We start from the raw sequence: 13,596 nt of genomic DNA on the forward strand, positions 1-13,596 counted from the left end.
CTTTATTTATGTTAGAGAGGTGAGAAATACATAAAAATCACAAAGAAGAGAATACACAACTTTTGAAGTAACATTTCTTAAATTAATAAGGTATCACTCATACTTTGAAAGTATAAGAAAAAAGAGCTTCACCGCGAACATCAAATTTCTTCACCTTTAATTAGAAAATTCGAGTTTAAGCTTTAAAAATAAAAAATAATAATCTGAAATTCGAATTAATAAGATCCAATATGAGTAGAGAAGGAATTATGAGCAACAAAAATAAATACTAAGCTAGCGTTTGGCCATAGATTTTCAAATTTATTCTGAAAAATCTGATTTGGGTGAAGTTTGGGTTGAAAATGAAAATGTGTTTCGACATCTGTTTTGGGTGATGTTTGGTTTGAAAAAACATGAAACATGACTTATACCCACAAGTTCTAAAAATTATCACAAATATCCAACAATACCATTATCAATAACATTCATTATATTATCACAAATCATAGTCCTGAACATAAATAAATTTGATACAAAATTATCATTTTTATAATGAATTACATGATACACTATCAGATGACCGAGAAGGCGAAGCAACATTGTTATAAAATAATAAATGATGGGCTCTTTTATAAAATATAAAAGTTTGAGGTAATTTTAAAAAAATATAATAGTGATATTTTGGTACAAAACTAGCTATTGAGTTTTGGAATTTAGCCAAAATGTAGACAAAATCTAAAAGAAAAGCACTCCAAGGTGTACAAATGAAATTGTGGCTAAGTAGAAGACAACGTGGTGGCGCAGGGGACACAATAGAGAGAGCCAAAAGTACAGATGTCAACGTGTCATACACCAACCTCATTTCCTTTGTTGAGGAAACACCAATCAAAAAGCAATGATCTTTCGTCTTTCCTTCTCAAATTCTTCCCAACTTGTCTCCCTCTCCCAAAACCCAAGATTACTACACAGTCACCCACTCTTGTCCATGAATTTGTTCAAGACTCATGCCTTTGCAGGCAACCCCATAAAGCTAAGAACCCCTAAACCAAGTGATCCATTTTCACCAGCCTCTGCTCTTCACACCCTTAAAACCCTTCTTTTAAAAGATCATACGGATAACCCTTCACTCACTTCCCCTAATTTCAAGATCTTGCCTTTCAGAAAGGGAAGGCCTTTAGCCGGCTCACTCAAGAATTCGCCTGAGCCTAATTGGCACTTGGCTTGGTTGAGTTTTAACGATTGTAAGGCATTCTTGGAGAATTCTTCTGAGGTAAAATTGAGTGAAGATTCTTTGGTTTACTTGGGTTCTGATTCTGAGGGTGATGGTGATGGCGTTTATGTTGTGTACTGGGCTATTGATGTCACAGAGGCTGGTAGTCGATTGGTAAATGAATTAGGTGCTAGGCAATTTTGCTTTGTTGAGCTCAGGACTCTCATGGTTGCCTCTGATTGGGAAGATGCTTCAGCCATGGCTCAACTTGCTATTGCTGGTCATGTATGTATTCCTATTTACTTCTGCTTTTTCATTACAATTTCAACAAAATCCATCTTTTATCATTTCTTGTTGAATTGGATCACCTATAGCTGTTCTAGTGGCCTGCATTGTGATTAGTAGGCATATGGCTTAACTAGGCATATTAAGGTAGTTGAAGCAGTTTCATAAACTAGCCACTGCCTGCTGTTATTTTAAACCCATGTATCTTTTTCAGGCAGCTCATTTTATCTATATTTAGATATGTTGATTCTTGTAGGCGAAAAAGGTGTGGTAACTAGGATTAGAATGGCTGCTAATCTCTATCTAGAACTGCAAACCTGATTATGCAGTTAATGTCACATTGTAAATGTGCATTTCAAACTTAAGGGGTCGTTTGGTTCAAGACAAGTTATCCTAGGATTATAATCCCACCTCCTATATGGGATGGATGATCCCATGATTTTGGTATAAATTTATCCTGGTTTTATAATACCCATGATCAAACACTGGACAAAATTATTCCCAAATTTTATACTGGGATAACCCCCCTAATCCCTATAACCAAATGGACCTTTAGTATTTTAAGTATTCTTTACCAAAGTCATATTTAGATTGTTTTAAGGGTTGGTTGTCTCAGGAAGTGCAGACATGGTGCGGACGCGTCCAAGAGTCCTGATAATACCATCTAGCATCAGTTTTTTTTCTTCTTCTGATAAATGGCAAATGAATTTGGGTTACAGTTGCCACATCATTGTCATTGTTGAGCTGTGCATATCCAAATATTGAGTAACATTCTGCTTTAGTTGTTATTCATTATTATACTTATGCTAAAAATTGGTGCCCATGTTGACTGATGCTATATTTTACTTTTTCGGCTTTGGCATTTTATCAGGCCAGATCATTACTAGAATGGCATACGGTATCACGTTTTTGTGGATTTTGTGGAGGTAAGAACAATTTAATTGATGCTGGGAGGCGGAAACAATGCTCTAATGAGTTGTGCAAGAAGAAAATATATCCTCGAGTTGATCCCGTATGTCAATCAGATTCATTTTCTTCTCTCTGATTAGATTTTGCTTGTGATTGTGCTCATGTTTGGTTTACTTGTTTTTCTTTGTTTTGTGGAAGAGGTTATGGGACTTACATATTGAAATGCTACATGAGAATCCTAACTTTCTTTTGGTATCTTGCCTTCGCAACAGGTTGTCATTATGTTAGTTATTGACAAAGAGAATGACTGTGTGCTATTAAGTAGGCAGTCGAGATTTGTACCTCGCATGTGGAGTTGTCTAGCTGGTTTCATTGAGGTATGTCTCGTACTTTTGATTTTAAGTAAGGCCTAGAACAACAGAAGTATGTATGCCATGCATTTTCGAGCTGCCCATAGCTTTTCTTCCTCATTTATGCAATTACCTAATTTAGTAAAAAGTAGCATTCATAAGTTTTGATCCCCATGGATGTTGTCCATGGTGAAAAGAAATTTTAGCCACTAGAACCTCATTTCTGCATCAGTATATTAGTTATTTACTTTTAGCCCTTGGTCAATTTTTATTAACTTCCTCTATTTCATCTCATATGATGATGTTTGACAGGGTACTTAGTTCGAGTAAAAAAAGGCAAGACTTTTGACACATGCTAAATACCTTAGTATCTTGTGGTCTACAAATGACAATGTCTTATCGTAAAAAAGAAATTGTGTCAATTTTTTGGAACAAATCAAAAAGGGAACACTGTCATATAATATGGAATGGATGGAGTATTCCTTCCCCCCCCCCCCCCCTTGGTTTGCTGCCCCCCTTTTTCTTTTTAATCGGTAATTAGCAGGCATTGATTGTCGATCCCGTCACTCACAGTTTATTTCTGAATACATGTTAATTACTTTCTCAATGTGCTGCCAGCCAGGAGAAAGTTTGGAAGAGGCTGTGAGAAGAGAAACTTGGGAGGAGACTGGTATTGAAGTTGGACAAGTTGTGTACCATAGTTCTCAGCCTTGGCCTGGTAATGCTCTTGGAAACAGATGTGCTGTGTCTGTTCCCATGCATTCTCTTGGCACTTCTTATTTTATATGATCTTATACACCTTGCTTTTTATGATGTAAAGTAATTATGGAATCAGCTATTCTTAAGAAGGAAGCGCTAAAAAGCGACAAGGTCTGTGGAGCTTGAAAAGAAAGAGAAGTGAATCACACAATTTAAGAAAAATTTAGAAAATGCAAAACATATATTCCTTCCTTTCCAATTTATGCGACTTTCTCTCCTTGTAGTCAGTCAGAAAAAGAATGACACATTTCTATATTTAGTTACAGTTCAACTTTAAAATTCTCTTTTTACCCTTAATGAGATGATTTCTAGCCACACTTTTCTATGGTTTATTTTAGACCTCAAGTTTCAAAAATCTTCCGTCATTTTTTAAACTTCTTGTCCAGTCAAACACCTTCATATAAACTGGGACAAAGGAAATATGAATTAGTACTAATGATAAATTCAACATCCAATATACAAAAATTTTATTATTAATCCAACTTCTCAAAATTGAGATCCAAAAAGCCAACCGATATTCATTTGGATAACTTTGCGCATCATTCTCTGAAGCCTATACTTCTCTGAAGTGCACGACTTCACCCATGAAGCAATAACCCCTTGCTTTGCATCGTAGTGATGAAGCAATGTCTTTTAATAACAATATATTGGATGAATACTAAAGTTGCTCTTTTGGATTTATTTAGCTACAAATCTTCTCGATATTATCCTGACATTTCTTTCATGTTTGACTATGTTTTGCAACGACAATTTTATTTATTACTTTCCCTATAAGTTTCTGTCCTTTGGTTGAATGCTTTTGCAAAACAAGCATATTTACAGAAGTTGAAGCATTCTCTGCTGTTGCTTCTTGTGAAATCAAAACTCCAGGCCCTCTCAGTTATATATCAGATTTGTTTGCTATTGTTGTTATTTTCCTGTCTTATTGGACCTTTTGTTTTTTATAATTGACAAAGTTGTTATTTGTTTATAATCTTTTCTGCATGGTTCTGTCAGCGGCGAGCCTATGGTTAGTCTCACCTTGCGTGCCGTATTCACTTTAAGATCTCGCCATTAGTTGTTCCTGCTTCACTCTGTGAATAAAGTTGCTCAATCTCTTCCATACCCTTTCTTAGAGGAGATGTGATGCGTAATTATGCATGGGTTAATGGGAAATGCGTATTATCTTTCCTTTTCCCTTTTGAACATTGTTGATCTGATTGTGCGCCAATTAGTTGCTTCATGAAATGGGTCTTCAGAGGTTTCCTTTTTTTCACTAGTATTTGTTACTGTATATTTTGTGTGTATCCTGCATGCCATTTTCTTTTCCTTTTGTGATTATGGACGAACTGTATGATTCCTTTGCAGTTGGACCTAGCACCATGCCGTGCCAGCTTATGGTGGGATTCTTTGCGTATGCAAAATCGCTGGATATTAATGTGGATAAGGTGGAATTAGAAGGTAACATAGAAATCTTTTATTATGTTTGATTTTTTTCTCAAAGGTTCGAAGGAAAATTCCCCTCCCACACTGCCCCTTTCTTTCGTATTTTTTTGGGTTGGGGGGAATGTGGTAAAACAGGGCCTCTTGGAAAAGAATTCAGATAGTAGGTCTCTAGAATTTATCATTGGCCCCTTGACTTATAATGTGTGGATTCCACCTTATATTTTGATTATGGCCATTTTCTTTCTTTTTTGTGACGGTGAATCAACCTGTGATCCAGATGCTAAATGGCACAGCAGAGAAGATGTGAAAAAGGCGCTCACATTTGCGGAATACAAGAAGGCACAAAGGACAGCCGCAGGTAAAGTGGACCAAATGTGCAAGGGTGTAGAAAGAGGACAGAGCTTGTCATCCGATTTCAATGTGGAAAGTGGGGAACTTGCTCCTATGTTTATACCTGGGCCCTTTGCAATTGCTCATCATCTCATTTCCTCTTGGGTGAATGGGGCTGAAGCACAAGTTAAACAACTTGCAAGTTCTTTCTCAAATTTATAGGTTGGTGCTCTTTTAGTGCTATTTATTCTTGTTGCGTCTATCATCTTTCTATTGTAAAATCTCTTCTTTGTAATAGAGTTGCTTTATTAATTTACGAGGTAGGGTCATGCCTAACCCCCCACCATGAGGGTGGCTTTTGATTAATAAAAAAGAAAAGAAAAGAAATAGAGTTGCTGACATTGTTGCAATGTTAATACTGTAATAAGCTCCTCTAATGTGTCAGTTTGCTCTATACCATTAAGTTTACATTTTTCTCAAAGTTTTTCTACTTAGGTGGTAAGATTAACACGGGTGATGTCTTTCTGCATGACAGGACTTTAGTAGTTGACATAAACAATGTTATTTTCAAACCTTCTTAGGTAAGTAAGATTTTCCATGTCTTCAGATAAGGAGGAGCTTGAAATTATAATGCAAAGGTAGATCGACATGGTTGTTAATCTACTTGAGTACAAATTCCGGATAATCCCACTGGCAATGAGCCAAATTAGTATCCTGTATTTAGGGTGAACAATGATACACCACTTCCTTTCTTGGACATGTGGGTTGCGCTCCTCCATCGCCTTTGCAAGTATATTAGGCATCACTATTAGTAGCAGGCTCCATTAGAATTTGTATCTTTTTCTCCAGTAACTAGGAAACGAAAATGACGAGGACTGAATAGTTTTAGATGTTTGAATAGGTTCAGTAGCAACTTTTACTTTGTTTAATTTGTTAAGGTTAATGATTATTAAGTTTTAACTCGTCCAAATTAGAGCCTTATCCCTGTTTAGAGAAGTTTTATATTCCCTTGAGAGATCATTAGAAGTCGGGGACGTTTGTTGTACTATGTTTTGGAATTTTTATATGCTTCCTGGGTTCTTTAATTATTTGGTTGCGATTGGCAGTTGTGGAAATTTTAGGTTATAATTTCGGATGTATCATTCAAACAGAACAAATGTAAGAGTTAAATTTTGTTTTGCTGTAGAGTTTATGTGGTGCAAGTATAGTGCGAGTAAGATACCATATATGAATTCCCTTTCTACCATGACTGCATAGTTACTAGAAGAACTTTAGTACAAACTTAACTTTTATTTTTTTCTTGTAAATTCTATAAAATGTAATCGACTGTGACTAGATATGCTTTTTCTCAATAACCTCCTGGATGTATTTACAGCTTCTTGTTATTTTGCTAGAGAAATATGGAGGATTGTTGTGGGCGCTCAAATTGGATGGATGTTATAGTGAATGCTGAAACTTCATAGTCATGATGGGATTTCTTTCGTCGTCTAAGTTGTTTCGACACGGCAGTTTAGGTGCCGCACCTGTGTCGACATGACATTAGTATGGGTGTGGGTATGGAATCCATACCGGATCTGGTCAAACAATTTTGGGTAGTTTGACCACGATGAACGGAAAAATTCGAGACGAGATATAATTTGATTTTCAAAATCAAAACCAAAACTTGGGCAAATTTGAAGAAAATAATATACCTTATCTTGAAATCCAATCCTTTACGTATCTACAACTTGAGAATAAAAAGGAAATCCACACTTTACAAGCTTTACGTAGGTATCTCACAAAATTTAGAGATATTTTTATTTTTTTGATCTATTTTTAGCCGGATCCCCGCACCCGTATTTGTATTAGGATCCATATCCATATCCCTGAATCTTATAATTTACATCTCGAAGGATCCGATCTCTAGATCCACACCCGTGTCGGACACCTGCACCCGTGTCGGAGCACATAGTTCGTCGTCGAATGCAACTTCTCTTTCATATTTTTTCTTCTTTCTTTTTCCAGGCGACAATCTTCCGATGAGACGAACTATTAATCTTGCAGTGAGTCATGAACTTCCACCGGTGCTGCAATCAGTGCCTTTGCGATTGAATACTGCTAGCAAGTGTCCAAAATGCGCGTGCCTTGTACATGTATACTTTGTAAACAATGCGCATTGGCTTCTCTCTCTGTAATTTGAATTTCAGGTTTGAGAGTTATACTTTTAGAACAGCGAAGAACAAAAAACAAACGGCCTACGGGAGTTCGTGACTTTCTGCCCAAGAAAAAAAGGTATATATGATGTTAAAAAATACGTATTATGTCGTATTAGTTAATTCATTAAAGATTACATTTACCTGGAAGTCGAAAGATGGCACCTTTTGTTTGATTTTCAACCATTTCTCCCGTTTACTCTACAATTTTCAATTTCCATGATGTAAAATTTTCAAATGTTTGTGACGTCTATTCATTTAAATAACAATTTACTGAAATCTAACGTCTGACCGGTCACTCTCTCTTTACAGTGTACATGTTTTTTAGCTTCGAATAGTCTCATCTTCTGCAGCTCTAATCCAAAAGACGACACTGAATTCATCTTTTAGCATTAATTAAGAATGAAATTGATCATATTAACCGTAGTTTGTTTACTGAAAATACAATAAATGTTCCTAGGCTTTTTACTTCAAGGGCTACTTTAAAAAAAAAGAAGTTAATTCCTACTTGTAAAAATCAAATATCGTGGGAAAAAAAGAGCAAAAATCAATTAAAGTAGATTGGAGGTGATATATTTTTCAAGATCAACGGAGTTGGCTTTAATTTGACGGATAATTTAGTGGAGAATTTTGTTTAGGGGGAGATGTGGAGAATTATCAAAGCAAAATTTGACTAATATTATGATAAGGCAATTTAAGATGCCTCGGACGTCCGAGAAGTTAAAGGAAATCGAAAAGTATATGTTCTAGATTTTTGGTCTCACTTCTTTAGAACTCCATAAAAATAGATCTCATCAGCAAAAAATAATCTTTGCTAAGGAGTTCAGCAATGCCCTCTGCTAGCTGTGAGTGTACAAATGAAACCAACAAATCGTATCAACCCGATAATTCGAGTCAAACCGAGAAATTTTTTTTGACTATGGTTTGGTGTTGGAAAAAAAACCCGATTATATTTGGTTTGGTTTGATTTTAACTAAAAAAAGTCAAATCGAAACCAAACCAACCCGACATTATATGTATAAAAGTTTTAAATATATTTAATACATAAAAATATTTATGGTAGTGTAGTTTATAAATATTTCTTAAGCTTTTTATAGTTTTATCTTTTAACGTATTATTTCAAGTTTGGACTTATAATTTTTGGATGCTCCAATAAGTTTTATAGTCCATAAATGTTAGTAACTCAAATAAATCCTAAACCAAAATCAAATCAATACTAATGCTAATAAAAGACATTCAATTCAATTGTACTATGGATGAAAATAGTGTTGGATATCTATTTTTTAGTTTTTTCATGGATAAGATGAAATGTAAGTATAACTTATTTTTATTTTAGCGGTTAATCATGTAAATAATAAGGAGTACTTATTAGTCATAATTTTAAATTATATTTGTTTTCATTATAACTTATTAATAATATTTATTTTATGCGATTTTATTATCTTTATTGTTGAATATTTTAGTACAATGCCATGACTCACCTCATATTTATGTTATTTTATTGAAAAATATTTTATATAGTTCTGTCTTACTAGGATTAAAGAAATATTTGGAACACAAATTTTACGTTTTGTGCTATGAAGACTAAGAAAACCCTCCCGACAAAATCCGAAAATCCGAGATTAAAAAACCCGACTTTTATTGGTTTGGTTTTGTATTTAGATTTAATAACCCGATACAATTGGTTTGGTTTGATAATTAGAAAATCTGAACCAACCCAACCCATGTACACCCTTAGTCATTAAGTTAGATTCTTATGAGTTATGATCCCATATAAATTAGGGTCTTTTTTGTGTCTGCGGAGTAGTAATATAAAGGTCACAACCATATAACTCAACATTTCACACATCAGGATGTTTCCCCTAAGAAAAAAATATCGACTGTTAATATTGAGTGAGAAATGTGAAAATTCATCCGTTTTACTACTCAAGATTTATGGCACGTGGGAGTTAGTGAACTTTCGTCATCTAATAAAACGTGCTCCGGTAATTGATAAACGATGAAAAATACATGTTTTTGAGTATGTTTGCAAATTATTTCTTATGTGAGTTGTGGTAGATTACATATTTATAAACATAGAATATGCTCATTACATGTTTATTGTGTGCAGGAATGAATTTGGATGAAAGTTGGTAAGAATTGGATGATTTGATGCAAAAAGAGTAGAGATGCAGGGAGCATGCCACAATTGGTGCATTGCATGAAAGTAGGCACGAAATGGCCTAGCGAATTAACAAAAAAACAGTGCAGTATGGAGGTTGGCACTGGACCCGGCACGCGAAAGAACAAAGAAATAACTGAGAGAGTGCTAGAAGTCACGCGTTGCACCAACTCTAGCACACGACTCAACATGTCCTTTTCGAATTAGGAGAGATCAAGAACGCCCCACATCAACCCTAATTGATATAAATACATCCAAAAACGTCCTTTTGAAAGGGGAGACACTACTTTAGGGGTAAGACAACACCCAAGGAGTCAAGAATACGCTAAAAGCAAGGAGGAAGATTTAACCACGCGTTTTTCCCCTTCTTCTTCCTACTTTTCATTGTTGGTTATGACTTTTAGTATTGTAGTTTTTACATACTATTATGAGTAACTAATTTATTATCTAGAGTTTTGATGGAACCTCTCGGAGGATGAATTCTTGTTATATTTTAATACAATTTAACCTTTGGATTTATCTATTTGTTCAACTACGTGCTTATTTCAGTTGATTGAATGGCCATTGGTTGATTGTTCCTATTTATTATGTGTTGCTTGAGAAATGATACATATTTAGGTAGTTGTTGAACAAAGTCACTCCTAAGGTGTATGAAAGATCAATACTGCGGGTTTAAAAGCGAGATTAGAGATAACGAAGCTTTGACGTGATCCTAGTGAGCGATAAAACAAGTGCGAACTACCGTAATTCGAGAGAACATGACTAGTACATTATTATAGTTGCTCGAGAGAGAATTACGATAAGTTGAGTGCTCATGATCAGTAGAGAATACTTATGCGATATTATAGGAGACGCAGTGGGAAGGATTCCGACAATTGGGGAAATCATAACTCTAGACCTCCTTAATTTTGTCTCCAACCCTTAGTTTCTTTAGTTGATAAATTTCTATTGCTTTTTGATAATCACTAGTTAATTAGTTTAAGTAACTTAAAAGTTATTCGAGCTTGTCCTCTCGGTGATATTGAACAGTTTTACCGAAACCTTAATTCTATGTGGGATTTGACTCCGAACTTTTAGACCGGATTATATTTGCAGCGACTGCTTATCCTTTTTCTAAGGACTAGAGTTGGCGTGATCAATCGTCCAAAAATATTGGTCTAAGTTTGAAATTTCCTCTTTGTGATTTCAAAAATTGACTATGATTTTGCTTTCACTATCAAGTACTACTCCTACCAACAAATCGAGGTGTCTACAAATGTAATATCGTATTCTTCTTGTCGGATGCTGGAAGAAATGCAGACAAATTCAAGGCTCACAAACGTAAACAAATTCGTCCAGAAACTGGCGTTTATTACTATATATGATCCAATGAATAAATACAATAAGGAAGATATTAATACAATCATCTGTTACTAGTAGATAATAACGACGTCAACAGCTAAATTTAGAGAGAGCGTATGGTCTCTTTTTGAACTATGGCTACAGAATAATTTCACTTCTTTTTCAGGGCCTTTCTTCTGGTTTGTAGAATTTGATAGGACGTCTGTTTACTGGCTGGGCTGGTCTGGCATTGGTTTCAGATTCCTGTGAGAAATAAAACAAAGAGAAATGAATAGTCAAAAAAACATTGCTTTATAAGTAGATTCTTGAGTTTTTCAGTTGAAGAACCACCCTTTTAGAATCACACAAATTGAACATAAAAAGTTTTTGGGTCTGAAAAGTCTATCACATGTCAACCTTGTTTAATGAACCCGTTTCGATTAGTTAATTGTAAATAGCTGATAAATTTAAAGTGCTGAAAAATATTTTTAAGTGTTGAAACTGATTTTTTAAATAAGCATTTACGTGTTTGGATAGACATAATGAAACTGATAATAAGCAGTTGATGTACTTGGTAAAGAAAGTTGATAAGTAATTCTTTTATTAAAATGACTAAAATATCCTTAAAAACTTTACAAAAGATTATAAATTAAAAGGATTTTTTTGTAAAGAAAAAGATGAACAATGAATATGGAATGAAAAGAAAGTTAGAAAATTTATTTTGGGAAAAATATTTAGTGAATTAGAAAATATTATTAAGGATAAACTAATATAAGTTAAAAAGTCATAAGTTGGAGGTGACCAACATATGACTTATGACTGATTTTAACTTATAAGCACTTTGGATATTTATCAAACACGTAGATAAACCAAAAAGTGCTTATAAGCCAGTTTGACCAGCTTATAAGCTTAGCCAAACACCCTCGATAAGAGTTGGATCCAGAAACATCCACTATAACTATAAGGGATGATAATATAATTAGAGAAAAAAAAAAATCTTAATTGCTAATATTTTGGGGTAGCAACTCACGTCATGAACAGCTTCTCGGATCAGTTTCATTTGTCTTTTCGTTATAGTTTTCACCTGAGAAACAAATTCACATAAAATTAAGTAAGTACTTTCAAAATGAAATTTTTTCACATAAAATTAATTAAGTACTTGATTACCTTTCTATCAATAGTCCAGACAACATCTTCAGTGCAAGGCGGTACTGTTAGAGAGCCAATATACCTGTAATATTTTTTTCCATCCATTTTTATTAGATTTGGATCAATAGTTCCAATGGCCCTCTCTATACCTTTTGTATTGGCAAGAGCTTTCAAATCCTTCTCTATCTGTGATAAAAAGATAACAACGTCAAGAACCCCAAAAAATAAGGCAAATGACCTTAGCAGGTTAATAGTCAAATGTTTTTTAAAAATTAAAATAGTCACTGATATATAAGTTAAATCCTTGTGTTAATTATATATAAATATATTGGTGTTTACCATAGATAAGAAGAAATCAGGCCGTCCAATCTTGTACATGATTCCAATTACAGCAGTCTTTCCATCATCGCTTTCATGTACTAAATGAGCCTCCAAATTAAACCTACATTTGTTGATATTGACGAAACAAAATCAATGAAAAAAAGAAAAGAGAAAGAGAAACATAGAATAACAATTCGCAGTGAATATATAACATTATTATATGTAAGCTAGGCAATACCTTTTTCCATTGATAGTGTGTTCAGAAGGTGTGTGCCAATGACATTGTTTGAGTTGATATTTTGTTCCATTTATCTTCAAGTGACCTGCACCACCTTCCCATCTCAACTGCGTTTGCAAATTATAATCACTCATTAATAAAATCATAGTCGAGGAGTCTTTTAAATATTGTGGTAGTACTGATCCACAATTATCAATTTACCATCATATCGTGGCCTCTGTTCAAGAGAGTGGCATTGGATGGTTTGTAATGCTTACGAAGTTTTCCCAAGTTTGATACTACTTCAACCCTTTTGTTAAGAAGATCAATTGGAGACTGCAATTTTCCAGTATTGCAGGTGTTCCATTCTGGATAAATCTTGCCCCAGTTAGCTGGTCCATTCTCGTTTTTTTCATCGTAACTAAACTCACTCTCATCATCTACAATTTCCCAGACAATAAGAAAATCATAACAATAAACAAACGCGAATCTAGGATAAAAATATCAAAATGTGCATACATATAAAAATTATCACACTCATTCTGACTGTATATAAAGGAAAGCACCAAAAATAAGAAGCCATGCACGCACTAAAATCAAACATGCACTGGAGCTGAATTACTATAATAGTTTTAACGTACCAACTTCTGCAGATCTTGCAAGAAATGCACTTGAAAGGAAAAGAAAAGAAATAATGAACAAGCTTTTGGTTGCTGCCATATCTTTATTATATATCTTCAACTGTTGAAATGTTGATGTAGTTGATGAGCAAATTCAGAAAACTCCTGGATCATTATATAGGGGAGGATAAGTTAATGTGAAGCTGTGACCAAAAAGAAGTTGCTTTTGACTAAACTTCTAATGCGAAATTTCTAATTTAATTCAGGTGGGCTTGAAACATCGTACTACTTTCTGGATTAATATAAAATAAGGTACATGAAAAGACCGAGGACTCCTTTTTGAAATTCTTCTCTTGACTTTTTACTGGT

At 34.4% G+C, this 13,596-nt stretch overlaps 2 protein-coding genes across 5 annotated transcripts; one reads left to right on the forward strand and one right to left on the reverse strand.

The window, feature by feature from the left end:
- Positions 1–820: 820 nt before the first annotated feature.
- Positions 821–7,622, forward strand: LOC104091697 (nudix hydrolase 19, chloroplastic). 4 transcript variants are annotated; one of them, XM_009597100.4, is made up of 7 exons: positions 821–1,474; positions 2,346–2,486; positions 2,656–2,760; positions 3,352–3,451; positions 4,840–4,932; positions 5,195–5,469; positions 7,252–7,622. In XM_009597100.4, exons 1-6 carry the CDS (start codon positions 875–877, stop codon positions 5,467–5,469), a joined length of 1,314 nt encoding a protein of 437 aa, XP_009595395.1. In that variant the 5' UTR covers positions 821–874; the 3' UTR covers positions 7,252–7,622. The 4 variants fall into 4 exon arrangements, with proteins under 4 accessions (XP_009595395.1, XP_009595401.1, XP_018624775.1 ...); XM_009597106.4 differs by lacking the exon at positions 7,252–7,622 and adding an exon at positions 6,642–7,009; XM_018769259.3 differs by lacking the exon at positions 7,252–7,622 and adding an exon at positions 5,783–6,335.
- A 3,307-nt stretch (positions 7,623–10,929) lies between these two features.
- LOC104091712 (bifunctional monodehydroascorbate reductase and carbonic anhydrase nectarin-3-like) lies at positions 10,930–13,355 on the reverse strand. The gene is made up of 7 exons (XM_009597118.4): positions 13,249–13,355; positions 12,830–13,047; positions 12,629–12,735; positions 12,409–12,511; positions 12,088–12,255; positions 11,951–12,004; positions 10,930–11,184 (listed from the first exon to the last, which is right to left on the reverse strand). Exons 1-7 carry the CDS (start codon positions 13,325–13,327, stop codon positions 11,104–11,106), a joined length of 810 nt encoding a protein of 269 aa, XP_009595413.1. The 5' UTR covers positions 13,328–13,355; the 3' UTR covers positions 10,930–11,103.
- Between the last annotated feature and the right edge of the window lie 241 nt (positions 13,356–13,596).

This window comes from Nicotiana tomentosiformis, chromosome 6, assembly GCF_000390325.3.
Source record: "Nicotiana tomentosiformis chromosome 6, ASM39032v3, whole genome shotgun sequence".
NCBI lineage: Eukaryota > Viridiplantae > Streptophyta > Magnoliopsida > Solanales > Solanaceae > Nicotiana > Nicotiana tomentosiformis.